At 39.4% G+C, this 19,939-nt stretch overlaps 1 protein-coding gene across 1 annotated transcript in view; it reads right to left on the reverse strand.

Moving 5' to 3' along the window:
- The window catches only part of LOC119744654, an 81,979-nt gene extending 62,194 nt beyond the window's left edge, over positions 1-19,785 (reverse strand). The window contains 10 exon segments of the mRNA XM_038220713.1: positions 162-332; positions 1,571-1,680; positions 2,751-2,877; positions 4,253-4,358; positions 7,597-7,681; positions 8,736-8,928; positions 10,068-10,120; positions 13,339-13,507; positions 14,641-14,839; positions 19,417-19,785. Coding sequence (XP_038076641.1) covers positions 162-332; positions 1,571-1,680; positions 2,751-2,877; positions 4,253-4,358; positions 7,597-7,681; positions 8,736-8,928; positions 10,068-10,120; positions 13,339-13,507; positions 14,641-14,839; positions 19,417-19,565 — 1,362 coding nt within the window. The 5' untranslated portion in view covers positions 19,566-19,785.
- Positions 19,786-19,939: the final 154 nt, after the last annotated feature.

Raw genomic sequence — 19,939 nt, forward strand, 5'->3', positions numbered from 1 at the left:
TTGTCGGCTGATGGAATTCGACTAGTCAGAGTGTTTACACGAATGTGATCCGAGTGTGTTTTACTGGTCTGTATACAAATGCACGGCAGGGGAGGTGGAAGAAATGTTTGACTGTCCGTGACTGATCAATCAATATGAGGGTTTAAACCATCAACACTCACATAAAGACTTAGGGTGGAGGACTGGATTGAGATGTTCTTGGCCGCGACATCGATGATGCCGTTTGGCGGAGAGGTCAGCATCTCGTCAAAGACGCGTCCCTCGTTGGTGTCGGCTGTCAGGTGGATTGTCCTGCCCCCAGCTGGTGTGCCGTCGGGAAACGTGACGATAATCTGAAACCAAATTGGTGTGGATTGACTATCAATGATTGATTCAGTTGATCAATCGATCGATGATGAACCCTTGGCAAAGCCCATGGTCACCTAAGGAGGTACCAGTTGCCAAGGAGGTATGATTTTGAGAGCTTTGCACGGTCAAAGATGACTTTTAGTCAGAGGTTTTGTGGATAACAATATATTTGAATACTTGGAGAAGATTTACTCGCCACTCAATCTGGAGCACAGGATATCATTTCCTAAGTTGGCATAAAGGCCGGTTCATGATCGGTGCGATCTATGCAAAAATACTGATCAATCAATGGGTCAATCGATGGGTCAATCAATGAATCAATTCATGGATCAATTGATGAATCAATTGAAGGATCAATCAATGGATAAAACAATTGATAGAGCAATGGATCAATCATTTGATCAATCAATGAAGGGATCAATCATTGGATAAATTCATGGATTGATCGTTGGATCAATTGATGGATCAATCAATGGATCAAACAATTTAAAGATCAATGGATCAATAGATCGATAGTTTGATCGACCACTGAACAGATTGTTCATTGGATCAACTGATGGATCAATCAATGGATAAATCAATCAATTGATCAATATATGGATCAATCAATGGATAAATGGATGAATCAATAGCTCAAACAATCAATAGATAAATTTATGGATCAATAAATGTATTAATCTGATTGATAGTAATTAAGTAATACAGTGGTGTAGGCACAATATTTCAATTTCTACTTTGAAACCAATGTCTTTCGTCTTGTACCTTTGAATAATCAGTAACTCCTACCATTTCTTTTTCTGAGCTCAGCAAAGCATTGTTAAAGTATGGTATACATATTTTTTTTTGGAATGGCAGCTTTGAAATGTAGTCTTAGACTTTCACACTTTGGTTATGTGGTCTAGCGGTAGGGCATAGGATTCATGATCGTGAGATTGTGGGTTCGAGTCCTGCCGTGGCCATGTGTGTTGTGCCCTTGAGTAAGGCGCTTTACCTCAATTACTCCTCTCAACCCAGGTGTTAACTGGGTACCAGCATTATTCAATGCTGGGAAGGTAACAGACTTGCTGTGGAAGAAGGTGTGGCGATCCCTCCCCCCCACAGCAGCATTTCATGGACTCGAGTCTGGCCCAATCAGCTCGAAAGAGAGATGCGCACTACGTTCCTGTGAACACACGTTCGTCCCCCTTAGACTTTCAAAATGGGTTCTTTGAACGCAACTTGCCTTTCCGTAGTATGGCACACCAGGTTTGAATGTCTGTGGTCCCTGGAACACCAATGTTAGTGCCTCTGTTGCCACCTTAGTGACATCCTTCACTTCAGACAATGTAACACCTGAAGTAAAGTTGTTCAAAAAGATGTGATTTTAGTTAAAACAAAAACAAACAAAAAAACACAGATATTACCCAGCAAAAAGCAGAATTTTGTTGATTTTTTTTTAAGCAATAGTACTATCAACTTCACAACTACCTAAATGAACAAGCGTAATTTTGCACTGAATACTAGTGACCAAAACAACAATATTTTAAAGAGAGAAATGCATACCTGTAGGCTATACATGAAGTAAATATTAATTTACAGTTGTCTAAAGTTTAACTCCATGCCCCAATGCAGCTGTCAACGTTATTTCGGGAATAATATAAAAAAGTAAGGCTTTAGTATTTGCAAAACAGACCACCTCTGATATTTTGAGTCATTCTTCATTTTATGCAAAATATATGCTCTTCTTTTATGCATCAGAGAATGTTTCCTTTAAAAAGTAAATATCACTCTGCCTGAACTACAAGCTAACTACCTGTAGATAAGGCAGTAATCATAAAAAGAACTCTGCCCAAATTTTGAAACGGTAAAAATGTCCAAAGTCTTTTAGAAGAGGAAGATGGATGCCCAATATCCCAGTCCAGACCCTACACTGTTTCTTGAGTCCTATCATGGACCTTCCTGTTAAAATAAACTTCGTGCAGTGACCAATAAGAACACTGCATTTGGTCAGGTGACCAAGGTGGCGTGGTCAAATTCAGTCACAGGAACTGTGGGCGGGTCTTAGGACCGATTCCCACAAAGAGTCTGTGCAGCGCCTTGCGGTCGCTTTTGCAGGCATTTCTGTTTAAAGTCAAAATTCTGGCATTAAGCAACTGAAATTTGACACAATTTCTTCACAATTTGAAGAGGAATGTGCTCTAGACCAACACTATGAGCCTTTTTTGGTGTGGAAACCCAGGTTTTACCTGCAGTTTCTACTCAATTTTATTCATGTATGGAGTAATTCAAATGTTTTGTTATACTTGTACTTTATTGTAAATCATTCACAATTCAGCCTTTGGGCTGCGAGGAATCGATAATTAAACCCTTGAATTGAATTAAAATTGATTTTTTTTCCCAACTTTTTTGGGGAATTTTCATACCGGTTGCCCGCTCAGTGAAATCCACAGCGACGTTGACCCTGGCGTTCCACAGCCCAAAGTCGGTGCTGTTCAGTTCCAGTCGGAAGACTTCCACCACGATATCCTGGCAGCCGTCTTTACCGGTATCCTGTATCCGGGAAGGAAAGAAACTTTTTATTGGCATTTAAATTCATAATTGTATCATTTACATCGAGCAAACGACGTGCCATCAGGAAAACCACCAGTAAGAACTCGTGCGTTATGAGCAAAACTGTCTACCAAAAACCAGAAGGATATGGTTGTCTATGTTGACGAGCCAACTTTTTGAGAGCCAGACATTTTGAATCATTGCCAAAAATTTACAGACTTGATACAAAAATCACTTGAAGCAAGATAAACTAAAAATTCAACAGAGAAAACAGTTCTGAAACAGAGGTATGTGTGTTGGGTGGGTTGGCATAAGGTGTTACAGCTTATTCAGATTTGTAATTGACAGTTCATTTCTGAGTACATTCTTCAACAATGTTAAACAACAGACTTCTACAAAGAAGGAACAGTGTGGAATAATACACTTTTACAAACATTTAAAATGAGCCAACCAACACACACACAAATTGTCAAAAAAGGTCTGTACTGTACTCGAGGTAAATTTGCTAAGAAATACTTAATTTGTAACATGGCCCAAAGGAATAACAATTACAAAGTGATTCCAGGCCATCGGAATAGCTTTTCAGCTTTTCGGAAAATGTTCTTTGGTTGACAAGATTCAACCTTTTACCTCTAAGTTGTACTCGATAGTCAAAAATACAAACAGATTTTCACTTGAGGTAAACTTGCTAAGTTGCACTATTCATAAAGAAGCACAAGAACTTATATTAACCCTAACCGCACTCAACCCATCAAAGCCCAACAGCAGGTTTTGTTTAAATCTGTTGGGATAGATACAGTACCCCTAAACAGATGGTCTTTTACATTGGGTTTGGCATACCTCCAGAAACTAAGTCCAACAGTGTGTGTGTACGATTTCCCATGTGGATGTTGGAATTTGCCTGAATGGTTACGATTCCTAGTAAATTATGCTAGGGAGTTAGGGTTAAATTGATTTCAGCCAATTAGAATAACTTTTCAGCTTAGCAAATTTGCTTAACCCTAACTCCCTAGCATGATTTACTAGGAACCATACCCATCCTGGCAAATTCCAACACCATATGGGAAACTGTACACACATATTTCTGACTTTGTTCTGGAGGTGTGCCAACCCAATGTAAAAAAACTGCCAGTTTAGGGGTACTGTACCCATCCAGACAAATTCCAACAATACATGCTTTTGGGGTTTGATGGGTTGAGTTCTGTTAGGGTTAATTAAAATTACAAATTAAAATTAAAATTTGTAGTTGAGGTAAACTTGTTAAGCAACAATTTTGTAAGGTAGCCCAACACAATAATCATTTCATTTGAGGCTATCCGAATAAATGTTCAGCTAAGCATAGTTGCTTACGTTTACCAAATTTGCCTTTTTTTACCTCAATATTGTACTTGATAGTGGCCCTTGGTCTTGCACTCCAGCCGTCATTGGCGATGGAGAAAACAGCCTTGAGGGACCCTCTCACTGGTTGGCCGTATGTGTACCTGTTGTCAAACAAGTCAATCAGAGAAGTAAGACTTGTTTTAAGGCCAGTTCATACTTCACGCGAATGCAAATGTGAAGTGAGTTTTAGGTCATGGACGATCTACTGCGAAATTCTCTGGGGTTGAAATGGGCACAAATTTTGCAAAATGGCAACGTGAATATTTGTTATGACGTTACAAAGTTGCATATGCACACGCTGTCGCGTTGAGTACGAATGAGACAGAATCTGGAATTTAATAATAATGGTGGGAGAAATTGGAGATTTCAAAATCCGGTTATCCAAATGTTTTTTTCAAACCGAGTAATGGTTATCTGATTTCACAGGAAGTTCCCATTAATTGGGTCAAGTTTGCAAGATTCATTGACCACTTTGCTTTTACGAAAACACTCGAAAGTTGACAATGACATGGTGAGGAAAATGGATAGTAACTCTCTGATCAGTCGAATGGGCAGGCTATTCAAGAACCAAGAAGACCACTAGTGAGTCAGTGTGGTTACAATCAGAGACCATGCAGCAAATTGGGAGATGTTCCAGCTATTTCTTGAGCTTGTGTCACAAAAAATGGAAGGCTTATTTTTTTTTAAAGTTGCTTTCGAATATCCGGTTTCCAGAATCCAAACCCAATAGTGGAATTTAAACCGAATTAAAAAAAATCCGGCTCTTAATCCCACCACTATTTTTTTGTCAAGAAAGACATAAGATTTCACATGACCAGCGTCAAAATCTGAAATTATGGGAACTTAAACGCAAATCACTTGACAGTATCAATGTAGAATGTGTGCAAACAGAAGGTGTTTACTTGACGCAAATTTAATTCTCCAGAAAGATTTGTGTATTTTCATGGAAATCACGCTTAAACAGGGGCACCTTCTTGTTTTAACTTACTAGAAAGGCTAATTGTAACAAAATAATTCTTGGTTGGGATCGGTTCTGTATTAACCCTGATCTCCCCAACTCCATCAAAATCCATCCCCCCATTTTAGTAGAACTTGGGGGACTTGTTGGTCCTATCCTGCAGGCCTGGTTTGACTAAATATCAATGGAGTATGATGGACTTGGGCCTGGAGGCCTGAAGCAAAGCATGCATCGTACGCAGTGTGATTAATGGATTTTGACAGACTTGGTCCAGTACTTAGTAAAAGACAGTAGGGACTAGGGAGTTAAGATTAGTTAATAAAAAAAAATTAGCCTGTCAATTTTAACATTTCAGACAAAAATACTTAAGTTGAAAGTGGCAGAGCTGTGAATGCTGATTAACATACAAATGACAATGTAATTCCCGGGAAAAAAATTCTCAATGACATCTTTTATAATTACAGCACCATTTTAGATATCTCAATTCTCCAGTGTACAATGATATAAACAATATCAACAAACTGCACAACTACAGAGACTACAGAACTATTGTAACCAAGAAATCAGAGGGCTGGTTACGTAACCGTTGTTTGCCATAATGACTGGAGAGTAAACATCAAGTCCCCTTGAAATCACCCCATACTGTGATTGTTGTTGGCCAAATCCCTGAATTTCTAGGGAAGCTCATTATAGTCAAGCCTAATCAAAATAACGTGATGGTCATTTCAAGGTCCAAAAACAATGTTCAAGTTTATTTCATTTCAAAGCGCCTAAATATAATTTTTCGTTTTTCGTAAAAGCTAAAAGCACCATCTAGCTGTATTTTTGTGTGCGTATGTTGTAATTTTAATGCACTCCTTTTTTGTATCACTATAGCCTACTTCAATGGAAGATTGTTATTCTTAGTAACAGCACAGAACTATCATTGTTGTATCATTCAAGCACATAATTGTTTAAGAGAAAATAACTGAAAATTACTGGCATATTATAAGCTACTTTTAAAACATGTTTCTTGATGTCTACCTTCAGATAACAATTTTTTTTTTGGAAGAAGGAAAATATATTAAGACTTCATGTAACTTCATTTTGTTGAATGTTTGACCAGAAATCTTAAAAATCGAAAATAATGACACTTCCCTACAATTCTCCCACACCTACTACATCACCCTACACTAAATGACGCACAACTTAAACTAAATAGCTAACTATATCACCAATTCAAGTCGGCAACTTCTGATTATCAAACTCTTGAAAATTCAATTCAAAGGTCTTACATATGCGACATTCTAGATTCTTAAATCATCTTATATTTGATCATCGGCACAATATCGCTCCATCTTTATAGTCTCCTATTAATTTCCTCGGAGTTGGATTTATCATTGCACACTGCCCTTTAAACAATTCACAAATCTTGGTTTATGTCCTACCTGTATGCCTAGCTGTCAACACTATCTGCCTACAAGGCACTATCACCAAGGGCATAATAGCCCAAAAGTAAATATATCAGATTATATGGAGGCAATTTTGTCCAGAATACAACAATCGCTTAGCTAGGCCTGCAGCCTGTGTAAATTTATCCTCTAGGACTCACAAGCATATATGTCCTTTAAAAATTATTTGCTCTAGTTATCTGGCACATAATACAATGACCACTGGCCAAGCAAACAAACACTGGGGATGACCTAAATCTTAGCCAGAAATTTGGGAACAATGGTATTTTCTGTGGGTAGCAGCCACAGCCGGATTTTACCAAATAAAATGCAAAACTTACAACTGTCACAAAGTGAGAATCTCATGTAGTACTTATTACATGCTTTATGCTGATGTACCACTTTGATGCAGTAGCTCGAGATCAGCACAATCTAATCGCAACCCTTATAGGTACCAATTCATAACCGCAATCGTAGTAAATATCTTGCCCAAGAACACAAACACCAAGTTTTTCCTGGAAGGGTCAGGACCCACGTACATGTACCATCACACACCAAGGGCGGATCCAGAACACAATTTTGGAGGGGGCCAAAAATTTTTTTGGTCCCCCCAAAAAGTGGGTCCAAAAAATTACGGCGTGGGGTTCGGGGCCCACTTAAGGGCCCCGAAATTTTTTTGGATTCTAGATGCTCTGTGGTGCGATCTGAGGCAATTTCTGACCACTTTAACCAATGTTTTTTTGAGGAAAAGATGGTGGTGTACTCATTGCCTGCCTTTATTGCGTTGTCACATAAAAAAAAAAAAAATTGGTTTCGTTTTGGGGGGGGGGGCCATGGCCCCCTTTGGCCCCCCTGGATCCGCCCTTGTCACACACGGGTCTGCCACAGCAACCACTGGACCAATTTACTCCACAAAATACAAACATACAAACATTCACAGCTGCAACTTACTTGGCACAAATCTTGGCTTCCAGTCTGGATTCGTTGACTAAAATGTAAGAAGGTGCTTGGATGTCAATCTCAAACTTTGGCAGAACTACAGAGAATAACAATAAAAAAGACTCCGGAATATAAACGAAAAAGTATAACAAACCATATAAATCAAAACCTATTTCTTGTTTTCTTTTTTTTTTTCGGTTAAAAGCTTCAACAGAACACTTGCATCTGTGGATGCAAAAAAAAATGTTATGGATAAATAATTTATCCATAATCTGTAAATAATACATCCCAGATGTCCATCACTTTAATTCTTATAGAGTTATTCTTGAAAGACATCATCGCCTTGATTGTTTTACTTTACCTGAAATTAATTTGAAGAAATTGTTGTAATCAACTCATCACAAGTCATCCAGTCTCAATTCGAATCACCAGCCATAGACCCCTTGCATTCAGCTGCCATATTGGAGGTGTTTTTTTTTAATGTTAATTCACTGACAATTAATACACAAAGAGATCTACTAGGGCATTTCCCTCAGAAACAAATGCATGGACCATGTGAGGCGTTCTGGCAAAATGCGACGGAACTGGGCACAGGCCGTAGTGGAGAAAAATGAAAAAAAAACCCCAAAAAACAGGGCTGATTTCTTTTTTGATTTTCAGATTTATTGATATTTGTAATCTCTTATACATGTATGTCTACTTTACATATTTTGAAAAAATAGTATAAAATCGTGGAATAACTTTGTGAAATTTCATTTTCACAAATAAAAAACTTTTTTTCTCGGTATTTTTCTGTTTTGACATGTTGATTAACACACATTTTAAACAGCCATAACTTGTCAACGAATTGTTTGATTGAAGTGCAACAAACAGTATTGCATGGAGAATGTTATTCTCTTTCCTAATACCAACAAGCCCTCATTTCGACCTCTGCCCAGTTCTGTCTGATTTTGCTAGAACGCCTCACAAATATGACTGCCATGCAAAGGATGTATTCAAATTGAACAGTGGCAAATGCAGATTGTTCATCCCCTGTTACTTGCATCCCGATCTGTGATTGGACATTTTACTGACATGTGATAGACATGTGATAGACATGTGACCGACTCCATTACAACTCAACAAATATCCATTGCCACACCGCGACTCACCATATTCATCCACGGTGAAAGTCTGCGTAACATCCTTGCCCCGATGCACAGCTTTTATCTTCCATTCACCGAGGGGCGGGTCAGAGGTCATGGGCAACTCCAGGTCGACGATGCCGTCGTTGGTCTCGGTCTCTACATCCAGCCACTGGGCCATGTGGATACCACTGGGTGCCTCCACCCACATTTTGGACACCTGAAATGTAATGGGTAAAATTATGGTCAAACAACAGCCACTGTTTTTGACAATTTGTCATACGGAACACTTGTTCAGATGTGTCCAGTCGAGTTTAGTACTAAAGCGCTTTCTAAATTAGTGAAATAATTGGACTCTTTGATGCGATTGCTCAAAATTGGTTGTGCTCTTTCATTATGTCCAAGCTGTTGTTTATTCTAATTCAGAGAGAGCCTGATGATTAAGTTAATGCCTTGCTTGAGATCTGAGTTTTTCAACAACTAATTTCTCTTCACATCAGATGACTGGGAAAAAAATATTTGGCGATTTGGTCAACGAAATTAAAATGCCTGTTGTTCAGGATTCAAATTCTTGCCTTCTGCACTGTGTTATTTAGCTTTCACTTTCGAAGCCAAAGTTGTGAAACTTTTTGATAAGTGGAATCTTGATGAAGAAAAATGACGTTTTACCAATGAGATTTGGACATAATCTAAAACCCCAGCAAATGTGACCACTTGGGACCCACAGCTTAAGTAAAACCAGAACCGAAACTGGCTGAACTCTCATACAATGTATGCTCATTCAATTCTCACGCTTAGCTCATGCATATTTGTATCCCACTGGACCACTTCAATGACATACATGTACATACCATTTTTTGTAAGCTACATACAACTTTTCACTAGCCTGGAAATTTCAACATTGAAATGGCAGTGATCAATCATTCCCGTCGTCAGGAGACTCACCATGTAACAAATCTCTGAAGTGAGTTTGTCAGGTTCTGGAAAGAAGGGGAGGGGGGGAGCTCAAATGTTTCTGGGAGCATGCTTTGCCCCTTGTCGGGAGATATCTCCTGACGACCAGCAGAGCATAATGTCCAAAATGTTCAACACTTTCCCCAGTTTTTTTTCTTCAGAACCCCACAAACTCACAAAAGAGATTTTGTGCATGAGAAAAGTTTGGCTTGATTAATCCAAGTTCAACACATGGTGTAATACCAAAAACGTCAGTGCCGTAGGTTTGAGAGGGATTGTCATTAATTTAAAAAAAAATAATTTTATCATTATCAATTCTCCATTCTGCAAGTTTTGATCAAGGGAAGAGATTTTCAGTGCTCAAATACTCATTAAATATGAAACAAACAATTCATTTCATTTTACCTGACTCAGGTCTGGTCTGAAATTCTGGTCGATTGTCAGCATGCGGAATTTCACTGTGGAAAAAAGGGGTAAAAATAACAGTTGGTTGACCTGTACTATCAAGAGGAAATCAATCAGTGCCATTAACTTTTTTTTTCTCCCTCATCTACCTAAAAACTTACAATGACAGTTTCTGGTGTATTGTATATTCTATTTCATTACTATTTTTTTTTTTGGGGGGGGGAAACAAAATGACAATTGGTTTAGAAATCTTATTTTGGCACATAAAAAAATGTACCTTTCCCTTTAAAAAAAAACTTTCTTCAAGTTTTAGTGCAGTTCCAAGGCTAAACTGTAAATAATTTTATGTTGAATGTTGCCTAGCACAATGAGAGAGAAAATGTTCATCTTCTTGCAAACTAGAATGTTTATAATAATACAAACTAGCAAGGGTTTTAAAAATTACTACAGATCAGAAACTGGAAAGTCCAACATCTCATCAACTGGTCTCTTGGGAAATCCAAAAGAATAACAAAACACTCTGTCTCGCCACCTAGTTTCCGAGAAATCAATTTTGCAAGCGCGGATGAATGAAGTCGATGAACCTTAAATAAAAATATCAAACACAATGTGGCGCAAGTTTGCGTGATCGTGACTTGCCAATGTCAAGTGTCAATGTCAGCCAGAGTTGAAACCAGAGCGGTTCGTACTTTTTGGGGACAGGCACCAAACCATTACCTATTGGCCTCTGACCGCAAATCCCACAGAACACAGCTGACAGCTTGTAATATTACGTGGGTCGGCTTGGGAAAGTAGTTTTGAACGCTTGCTTCAAGATGTACAGTCTGTGTCCTTCAAAAATTCAATTCTTTTGCTGGTCCCAGAGGGCAAGCCTAATAGTCTTCTTTGTACCTGACTGACTGACTTTTTTCCCCCATTGATGTCTCATTCAAAAATAGACAACTATTGTATTGCTAGAAAAAAAATCTAATTGTGTGCACTTTAAGTTGTGCAAGTTTGCGTGATCGTGACTTGCCAATGTGGAGTGTCAATGTCAGCCTGGGTCGAAACCGGAGCCTTCGTACTCCTTGGAGACAGGCACCAAACCATTACCTTGTTAGCCTCTGACCGCAAATCCCACAGAACTCGGCTGACAGAGTTTGTAATAATTATTACAGCGTGGTCTGGCTTGGGAAACTACAGTTTTGAAAACTTGATTGCATTAAAGATGTACTGTCTGTATACTTCAAAAATTCAAAATTTTTTTTGGCTGCTCCCTGAGAGGGGCCAGCCTATAGTCCTCTTTATGCCTGACTGACTGACTTATTGAGTGACTGTCACTTTTGATTTAGCCTTGTCGTTGGCTGGTGAAAAGAGCCTGGTAGTGTTATTGTATAGGATTACCCCTTCTAGAGGCTAAATCCTGCCCATTGTGTACACCAATAGCAACTCAGAATCAGTTGAAAAGAATTTTACGTGCTCTGGGATGAACTTAACTATACTTGCCTTACCTTGCTTTTTTTCTTTTTATGAATTTTGACCAATGAATGTTTTATTTAAAACAAAAACTGCCTTTTTATCTGTTATGGGCTTCTGCAACCTGGTTATTTTTGGGTTGCATTTGCGCAAACAGATCCGCACTGTGAGTAGGCTGGTTCCCAGTTCCCACATTATCAAATGTAAAAGGGGGCCGGAACCAGTCTACCCTGGGAAAACTGAACAGCTGTCAGCCAGAAATTTGAAAGGTAATTATTCCATAACCAAACATGGGCCAAAATTTCCACTTATGTCTCATTCAAAAATACATTTGTATCACCGGAAAAAAATATCGGTTCATTCAAACAAAATCTAATTGTTGCTGGTAAAACTAAAAAAAAGCACACTGATTTAAACTGATTGGAGCGGTGTGATTTTTGTCTTCGTTTACACAACAAGATTTTGAAAGCAGGGCGGGTGAATGTTAAAAATTACACAATTTGGTCACCAAATTGTGGAGCCAGATGTTACAATCAATACTCAAAGCACGCGCATGTACTGACTGACACGATGGCCATACGATACATGCAAACAACATTATGCCATCATAACCTTTGTTAAATTCTAACCTTGTACTTCAGCAAGGACTCGGGTGTTGTACTTTTGTGGTTTGTATGTTAGGTTACATGTATGTGCCAGTTTGTCGCTCCAATGTTTGTTTCTTTAAAAGGATTGACTGTTTGTTTGGTCTTAGTAACAGTTTATGGGCCTATAAATAGTTTCTGCTGATAGAGCATTACTGGGTATCTGAGTTTCCCAGCATGTCCAAACAAAATAAAACAAACTTTTTTCAGCGAACAAAAAATTATCTCGTCTCTTGTATTTTTCCCCTAACCCTCCTGCTGTCTTAACAGTCACAAACAGTCAAAAAAATAAATCAATCCTTTCCCCTGCCATGTCTTTTACACAGGCTAGTCACCAACAGCTAGATCACATTTCCAGCAAGCACTCTGACTAGTCAAATTCAGTCAACAGACAAAAGTGGTAGGCACAGCTGGCTTATCAATCACCTACAGTCAAAGCATAGCTGTATCAAGTCACATAAACAGTCACAGCCAGTCGATCCTGCTTTATGTAGACTGGGAGCTCCGAACTGTTGAAAACAGTCACTTGATTGATTTTGACTGAAAGGACAATTTTGCACAGAATGTATGTTTGCACAGGAGAGATGGAAAGCTCCAGTTCATTCTACATGTATGTTCTGTACTGATTAGCCGTGCATAACATACTGAGACTTTTTATTTCATGAATCTTGAATTTAAAGTACTAAATGCGACGTGCTCCCACGAAACCCGGACAAAGTCAACAAATGTCATTTTTTTAGCATTAGGCATTTTCAAATTCCTAATATTTTCAGCTTTAAAATGATATATGATTTTCATAGGTACCATGATCCTGTCACCCCCGGGAGAAGTGGTCAAAGACTTACAACCCAATTATGAGATAAAATGTGTATTGAAATGCTTTTTGTATAAATATATACATTTGTTTCCTCTAAATCGACGCAAAAAACACACACTTCTGCTTGATGGATTATATTCATATTTTGGGAGGTTGTAAATTTATAGTTACTGATTCAGAAAATCTCAAAACCTGAAAATTACTGGTCAGGAACACTCCGAAATGACTTCACAATGTGTGCAAACAACTCTTGCAACTTTGTCTGGGATTCCTGGGAGCAGGTCTGATTTTTTCAACTTTTGACTTCTGGCTTAACTTTTTAAGATTAATTAAAGGTGACTGTCGGAACACTTACCAGTTTGTCCTGGTTTGTAGATGGACTTGTCTGTCTGAATGAAACTCTCCCAGTTGTTCCCCTTAACCCAAATCCTCTTGCTCGAAATGAAAGTTTGGGCGGGGTCCAGTTCTGCTTGTCCCTCCACCTGAAACACTGTTTCCAGTTGTTCTCCCTCAATCTCTGGAACCTGTATTTCAAAATAAAATTTTAAAAAGTCAATAAATCAAATGAAAATTTCATGTATTTATAAACCAGTGAGGACAAAACAAAAACTACGCTATTACTTATCCCACGAGTGCGAGTAGAACACAGAATAATGTCGAGTGTCCATGTCCGTGAGTGGTATGTGGGACGTAGACGCACTACATTTTCTGAGTTCCACGAGCGCGAGTGGGATAACGAATTTATCTTCAAGCTAACTTGATGCACAGTAAAGATGGAGCATGCACGCTGTACACGAACTTTTCAGTGGTTAACCTATCAGGTATTACGTGTGCGTACAGAAGGAACGGCGTGCACATCTTGGAATAGCATGACACGCAGAGTACGATATGGACCGTGCTATCAGGTATAATATCACACTGTTGTTGACATGGATTGACCAATCAGGATCGAGGATTCAAGTTTGCTTGAAGATAATATCCCTTGTGCAATCTCGTCTAACAGTGTAATCATTCCCCGTTTTAGTGTACGCATAGAAGGTCCCTTTAACTGTTATCTTTCAATACATGGGCAAAATGCTCATCTATCCAAAACTATACCAGATAAGAATCGTTCCTAGTGATTTCTGTCTAAGCTTTGGCGACGTGCTTGAAGTTATAATAACATTATAGAAGGACTGGTGGACGGTGGATTCCTATCCATGAAAATACCTCTTCTCGTACAAACTTTGGCACACACAATATTTTGCACACAAAAATTCAAATTCTTCCATGAAAAAAGTTGTTGAGAGCTCAACATCAGATAGAAACGTCATTCATTCCTTGCACAGAATGGCTGCAGTGGAACAAAACCGAGTCCACACTTGCAAAAAGTTGCAATACAAAGACTTGTTTGTGTCACGATTGCTAAACCATGACGTGAGAACGCACACGAGTGGCTAAACCTTGCCAGTGCAGTCTCTCATTCAACTTTTTTGCATATGTGGAATTAGGCAGATGGCTAACAACACAACCCCGTACAATTCAAACCAATACAAATTAAATGCATATTACTTGGAAAAAAAGCCACATTTTCGTTCCTAAAATAAAGCAATATAATGTTGTTGATTTCAGTAAACTGCTTCAAGTTAAAGCTTGTGGTCCTAGTCCAGAAACTGACCTCCAATTTCAGACAGGCAAAAGGAAACTCCATGAAGTAAGGCTGCAAGGCAGTTAGGACCTCGGCAGTCTCGGAGCTCTCTAGGAGGCTGATGGTGAGGGTGATGGGTCCCGTCATGTTGAGCAGACGGATACAGACTGTCTCCATGGTTCCCGCTGTCATCACCTTGGGGGCCATGATCAGATAACCTATGTCAAATCTTCAAAAGAACAAGGGGGAAAATGCATTAAGTCAATAGCAGTTGTATTTTATTAAAACCTATCACACTATCTAAAATGGATGTGGCATCCGGGTCAATCCCCAACATGGTTTCCGCATCAAAATTGTAATTAATGTTTGATACATCCTCTCATTTTTGTTAAAAATCCCGAAGCTACATACTCCTTAGAAAGATGTTAAAAGGGGTTCTTTATTGATAAAGCCAAAAAATAAATTTAAAAAAATAAATTACATTCACTTTGTCGAAAATAAGAAGGGTCGGTAGGAAGGCAGGATAACTAGGGAGTGGACACTTGAAAAAAAAGTGCTTTAAAACCGTAACCCCCGAAGGGTTCCTCAGAAATACCCTGCTAAATCCAACAGAGTCCAACGGTTTCTTCCTGCTCAATCCAACAGAATCCAACTGTGCCTCATTTTTAGTTGTCTTCTGGATCCGACTCTGAATATGTACATGTACTGCATAATCCAACCATCTCCAACAGGTATATATAGTTGGATCTTGTTGGATTCAGCAGGGACTTAGGGATACTGATGAGTATTTCAGACTTGTATTTGGTGTATTTTATCTTTACAAAACCATAAATAAACTTTCAAATCTTAACCTATGTTTTTTCAAAATCCACACCAAGATTTTTAGGGTCAGTAAGGTTACAAGAAACACAGCATTATTATTTAGTTATTTGGCCTAACAAATTGTTAAAAAAAAAAACCCAACATTTGAAAAAGCCCATTGTTGTTAAGATATTTTCCAACACTTGTCAAGAATATTTATTGGCAATAGCTGTGGGAAAAAAAATGCACTGTATCAATTTCAAACACTGACTTTAACAACAATTTCAGCTAACAGTTCAAAAATCAAGCTTTTTGTGAACTTCTTTGCTGAAAGTTTGCCTACGGCTTAAAGAGAGACATAAATTGCTATTTGTGTTTTGAACATACAATTTGTCTTGTGTTTGAACTTAATTGTTGCAATACATGTATGTATGTATATATTTTTTTTTAAGTCTAGATTTTTTATGCCTCTATTATTCTTCCAAGAATACTTTTCACCACTGCTTTTATGTTCTTTGTAATAAACCAAGTAAATGCTGGGTCAATTTACAGTGCCTGAACGCCTTGTTTAGTAATGCAGGACCCTTCATCCATTTTCTCCCTCAAAGAATGCTAAGGTTAAACTGGGGGTTAACTACACTGAGGCTAGTGTAAACTTGGGAATCAATTGGGCATCAAATTGAGGTGAAGGGTTCAAAAGGTAGATATTTCATTCGTGGGTCTCTCCTACCTAATGTAGATTATCAACTACCCTCCATATGCAAGATGGAGCTCTCAAAGTCAATCATTTACATTCAAATCAATAATTGGCCTGCTAGCCCGCTCTAAACAGGCCCAAAAAATAGTAGTTCTGCTTCCGTTACCGGTCTACCCTATTTTGACAGCCCTACCATAATTTATTTTTTTGGGGGGGGGGGGGAGAGAGACTGAGACACCTTACACCTCCATATGATCATACACAAAAAGAATTGCCAAAACAAATTTCTCTACCTACCTACCCTATTTTCAAATGCCATGTAATCGGAAGCGGACTAATTTTTTTTTGGGGGGGGGCCTGATTAAAATAACAAAGACCACCATCTGGAATATACCGGTATGTACCTGCAACATTTTATAGGGTCTAGAACAGAATGCCTAGATCAGCAGGCCTAATATTTCAATCCTTGATCTTTCTCAAAAGCCTTTTTAAAAGATTCTGGAAGGATTAAATTTGCAGAAAACCTTTTAAACTTTTCAATTTGTCAATTAATTGATTGGTTAATTGATAACTTGATTCCAAAGGACACTATTCAGAGCTACAAGTACAAGGCCCCTCAGTAGTGAACCCAGCACCTGATTACCCTTGGAATTACCATAAAATTATCCTTGAAATTACCATACAATGAACAGGGACAAAAACATTTGCAAGAAAGCGAAAGCCTTTCAATGCTCTCAATGGTGCTTTTGTAAACCAACCCTTGCTGTGAAGATTATGTAACAACTTGTCCAAGCAAAACATCTGGGAAAATCCCACTGCCAAGACGTTTGTAAACCCTCCCCATAAAGAAGATTTAAAGCTGATTACCTGCGTGTACTATATCTCAATATCATTGTGTTTCCAGGCAGGTACATTGGAAAGGGAATACATGTACTTAGCAATTTTGGAAGGAGAGCTAGACACATTAATTAATGACATCTAAGGTCCTATTCATTAAAGAATGAACTTAGTCAAACTTGTTTCTAACCTCATTTTGCTGAACACATTTGCCCACTCCTCTACTTTTAATAAGTATGCCCACCTGGATGTCCTCCATCCCCGCCCAAGCCCCCTCCCCCAGCCCCCCCCCCCCCCTCCAGCCCTCTCCACCCCCCCCCCCCCCACAACCTCTCTGGATCTGCCCTTGTATTTCAAATCTGTTTTCCTTCTCCTCCATGGAAGGAACAGAATTGGCTGAACCTCAAGCACAATTTCAGCTGCTTTCAGTTACCAAGAAATGCATTAACCTGCAGCAAGAAGCTCGGACGATAACAAAGAATCCATTCTACATTCGATTCGTAGGGATTCACTTGCACCATGGAGCTATAAACACACCATCATGCTTGCACCTATGTACATGTACGTCATGCAATTCATTGTACCATAGAGGAAAACCTGACAATTAAAGTGGACCCCTACACAGCTAGAGTACAGGCATTTGTTCCATTGTGATACGCACGAGTAGACACTTTTATCGTCACTGAATGTTGTGACCAAAAAAATTGCCCTCACTGAGGGAGCAACCTGCAAGGGGCCTCCTAAATCAGTTTTGGTATCAAACATAAAAAAAAAATATAATAACCTGGGATTTAGTTTCCCAGGCAATCAACTGAAGCTTCTGAGTCATGTGAGTAATCAAACTTGTTAGCAAAACAAAACACAGTGTGACCATTGAGGTAGGATACTGGAAAAAAATGTTGCAACCTGACGCCACTTCAACGGTTGTGTACAAAGTCATGGAGAGTCAAGACAATTTTGTAAGTATTTCCTAACAAAATTGGAAATGTATCTCAATCCCAGATTCATGTCTTAATCATAATTTTTGCAATGACTGACCTTCATTGAGATGATATATGAAGAAAAAAGTGGCGTCAAGTTGCAACATTTTTTCCAGGAAACTTTTCATCAGGGAAAAGCAAGCCATTCAACTCAAAACTACACATTAATACTTGAAATATGGGCAGAAACTAGGCCTTGAATAAAATATGTTTATTGTTGGTGTGCCGATTGGAAACTTGTAAACAAAAAGTTCGAAAATAATCTTGTACATTTGCAAATGAATGTCGGACACTTCGCCCCATTTCCACGTCGCCCCATGTCACTTCGCCCCTAACCACATCGCCCCATCCCCACTTCGCCCCATCCCCACATCGCCCCATTCCAACTTCGCCCCATCCCCACATCGCCCCATTCCCACTTCGCCCCAAATCCACTTCGCCCCATCCCCACTTCGCCCCAGCCGTTACATGTAAACAAAAAATCTCATCTAGGGCATTTTATTGGCTTAAAAACAATTCCAAAAGATTCACTTCTTGCTGCAGCAAAAAACATTGACTGATATCTGCAGTTGGTGTCATGATAATAATGTGGACGATCAGGGTGAGCTATACGTGTGAAACGGCAACAGACTGACTGTCAACGTACGTGGAGCTGAGCTAGCTCGCTGTAGCTGCAAAAAAAATACTATATTAAATCCGTCTGAAAAGTTGCTAATTTAAGACTATTGGGCTCCATTATTTTGTAATGCTTATTCTCGTCAAACCAAGCATCATTAAAAATACTATCGATATGGCTCGTCGGCTGCACTTAGAAAATGAAACGCATTGCCGATGATGAGTCTAAAGGGAGGTGCAGTCACGCATATATCCATGCAGCTTCTCCGTTTTTAAATGGATAATCATTCTCCAGTCGGCATCCTCTCCAAGTAGCACGCCCGCTTTGTACCAACTTCAATCAGCTTGAAGGTTGATGAAATAAGCAAAAAGTTGATGTGGGTCCCTGTGTCTCGAGCAGCTCATCAGAGAGTTTGTATTTTTTCCTGAGTTTCCAGAATTGGGAGCATTTATTATCGGGGTCTTTGGCAGTTTATTTACTGGTCTGCACCCCTAGCCTTCACATTTTTCATACATGGGGCGAAGTGGGGATGGGGCGAAGTGGGAATGGGGCGAAGCGGGGATGGGGCGAAGTGGGGATGGGGCGTAGTGGGGATGGGGCGAAGTGGGGATGGGGCGAAGTGGGAATGGGGCGAAGTGGTTAGGGGCGAAGTGACATGGGGCGACGTGGAAATGGGGCGAAGCGTCCGACACCCTTTGCAAATATACAACATTAACATTAACACTACAGGCATTAAAAACATTAAAAACTCTCCGCTAAGTAACATGCCAAATCTTTACTTTATCACATGATGTCAATATAAACTGCCCACTTAGTTCTGGTTCTACACGTTCTTGGTTAACATGTAATAACATTAACAAAGTTAGCGTGCTTACATGATGGGTTCGGCCGTCGGTTCCCCGTCAGTGGACGGCTCTCGTCCCGGTACTTCGGGACCGTCGGGAGGGAGCGGTGCGAGATCTTCCTGCCCCGCAGCAAAGCTCAACAACAGCACCGTAAGCGCTGCTGCAAAGGCACCCCTCATCCTTGCAAGTTTACTGCAGTTTTAGAACCGAGAAAAACCTACAGCATCCAAGGAAATTGATTTTCAAAGTTTCGAGCAACTCCCCACAAACCACTTTCTGTGCCAATGGTCCGTGGCAAGTTGCACGGTGCTTTTATATGGGGTTCTCTATATCTATACAGAAAACACGTGTACAGCATACACGTACATGTACGTACGTACGCGGCGATCCTGTGATTCGATCCCTGTCAACAGCTGTTGACCTTTAAACCGCAATGTTGACCTAGAAATCATTGAATCCTTCCGCGGCCGCGGGAACTATCTTCACAGTCAAAAGAGTAGAATCAAGTAAATTATATATTTCTTTCAAAGAGATGACTACACACAATAAATAT

This window comes from Patiria miniata, unplaced genomic scaffold (assembly GCF_015706575.1).
Source record: "Patiria miniata isolate m_02_andy unplaced genomic scaffold, ASM1570657v1 HiC_scaffold_7, whole genome shotgun sequence".
Taxonomy (NCBI): Eukaryota; Metazoa; Echinodermata; class Asteroidea; order Valvatida; family Asterinidae; genus Patiria; species Patiria miniata.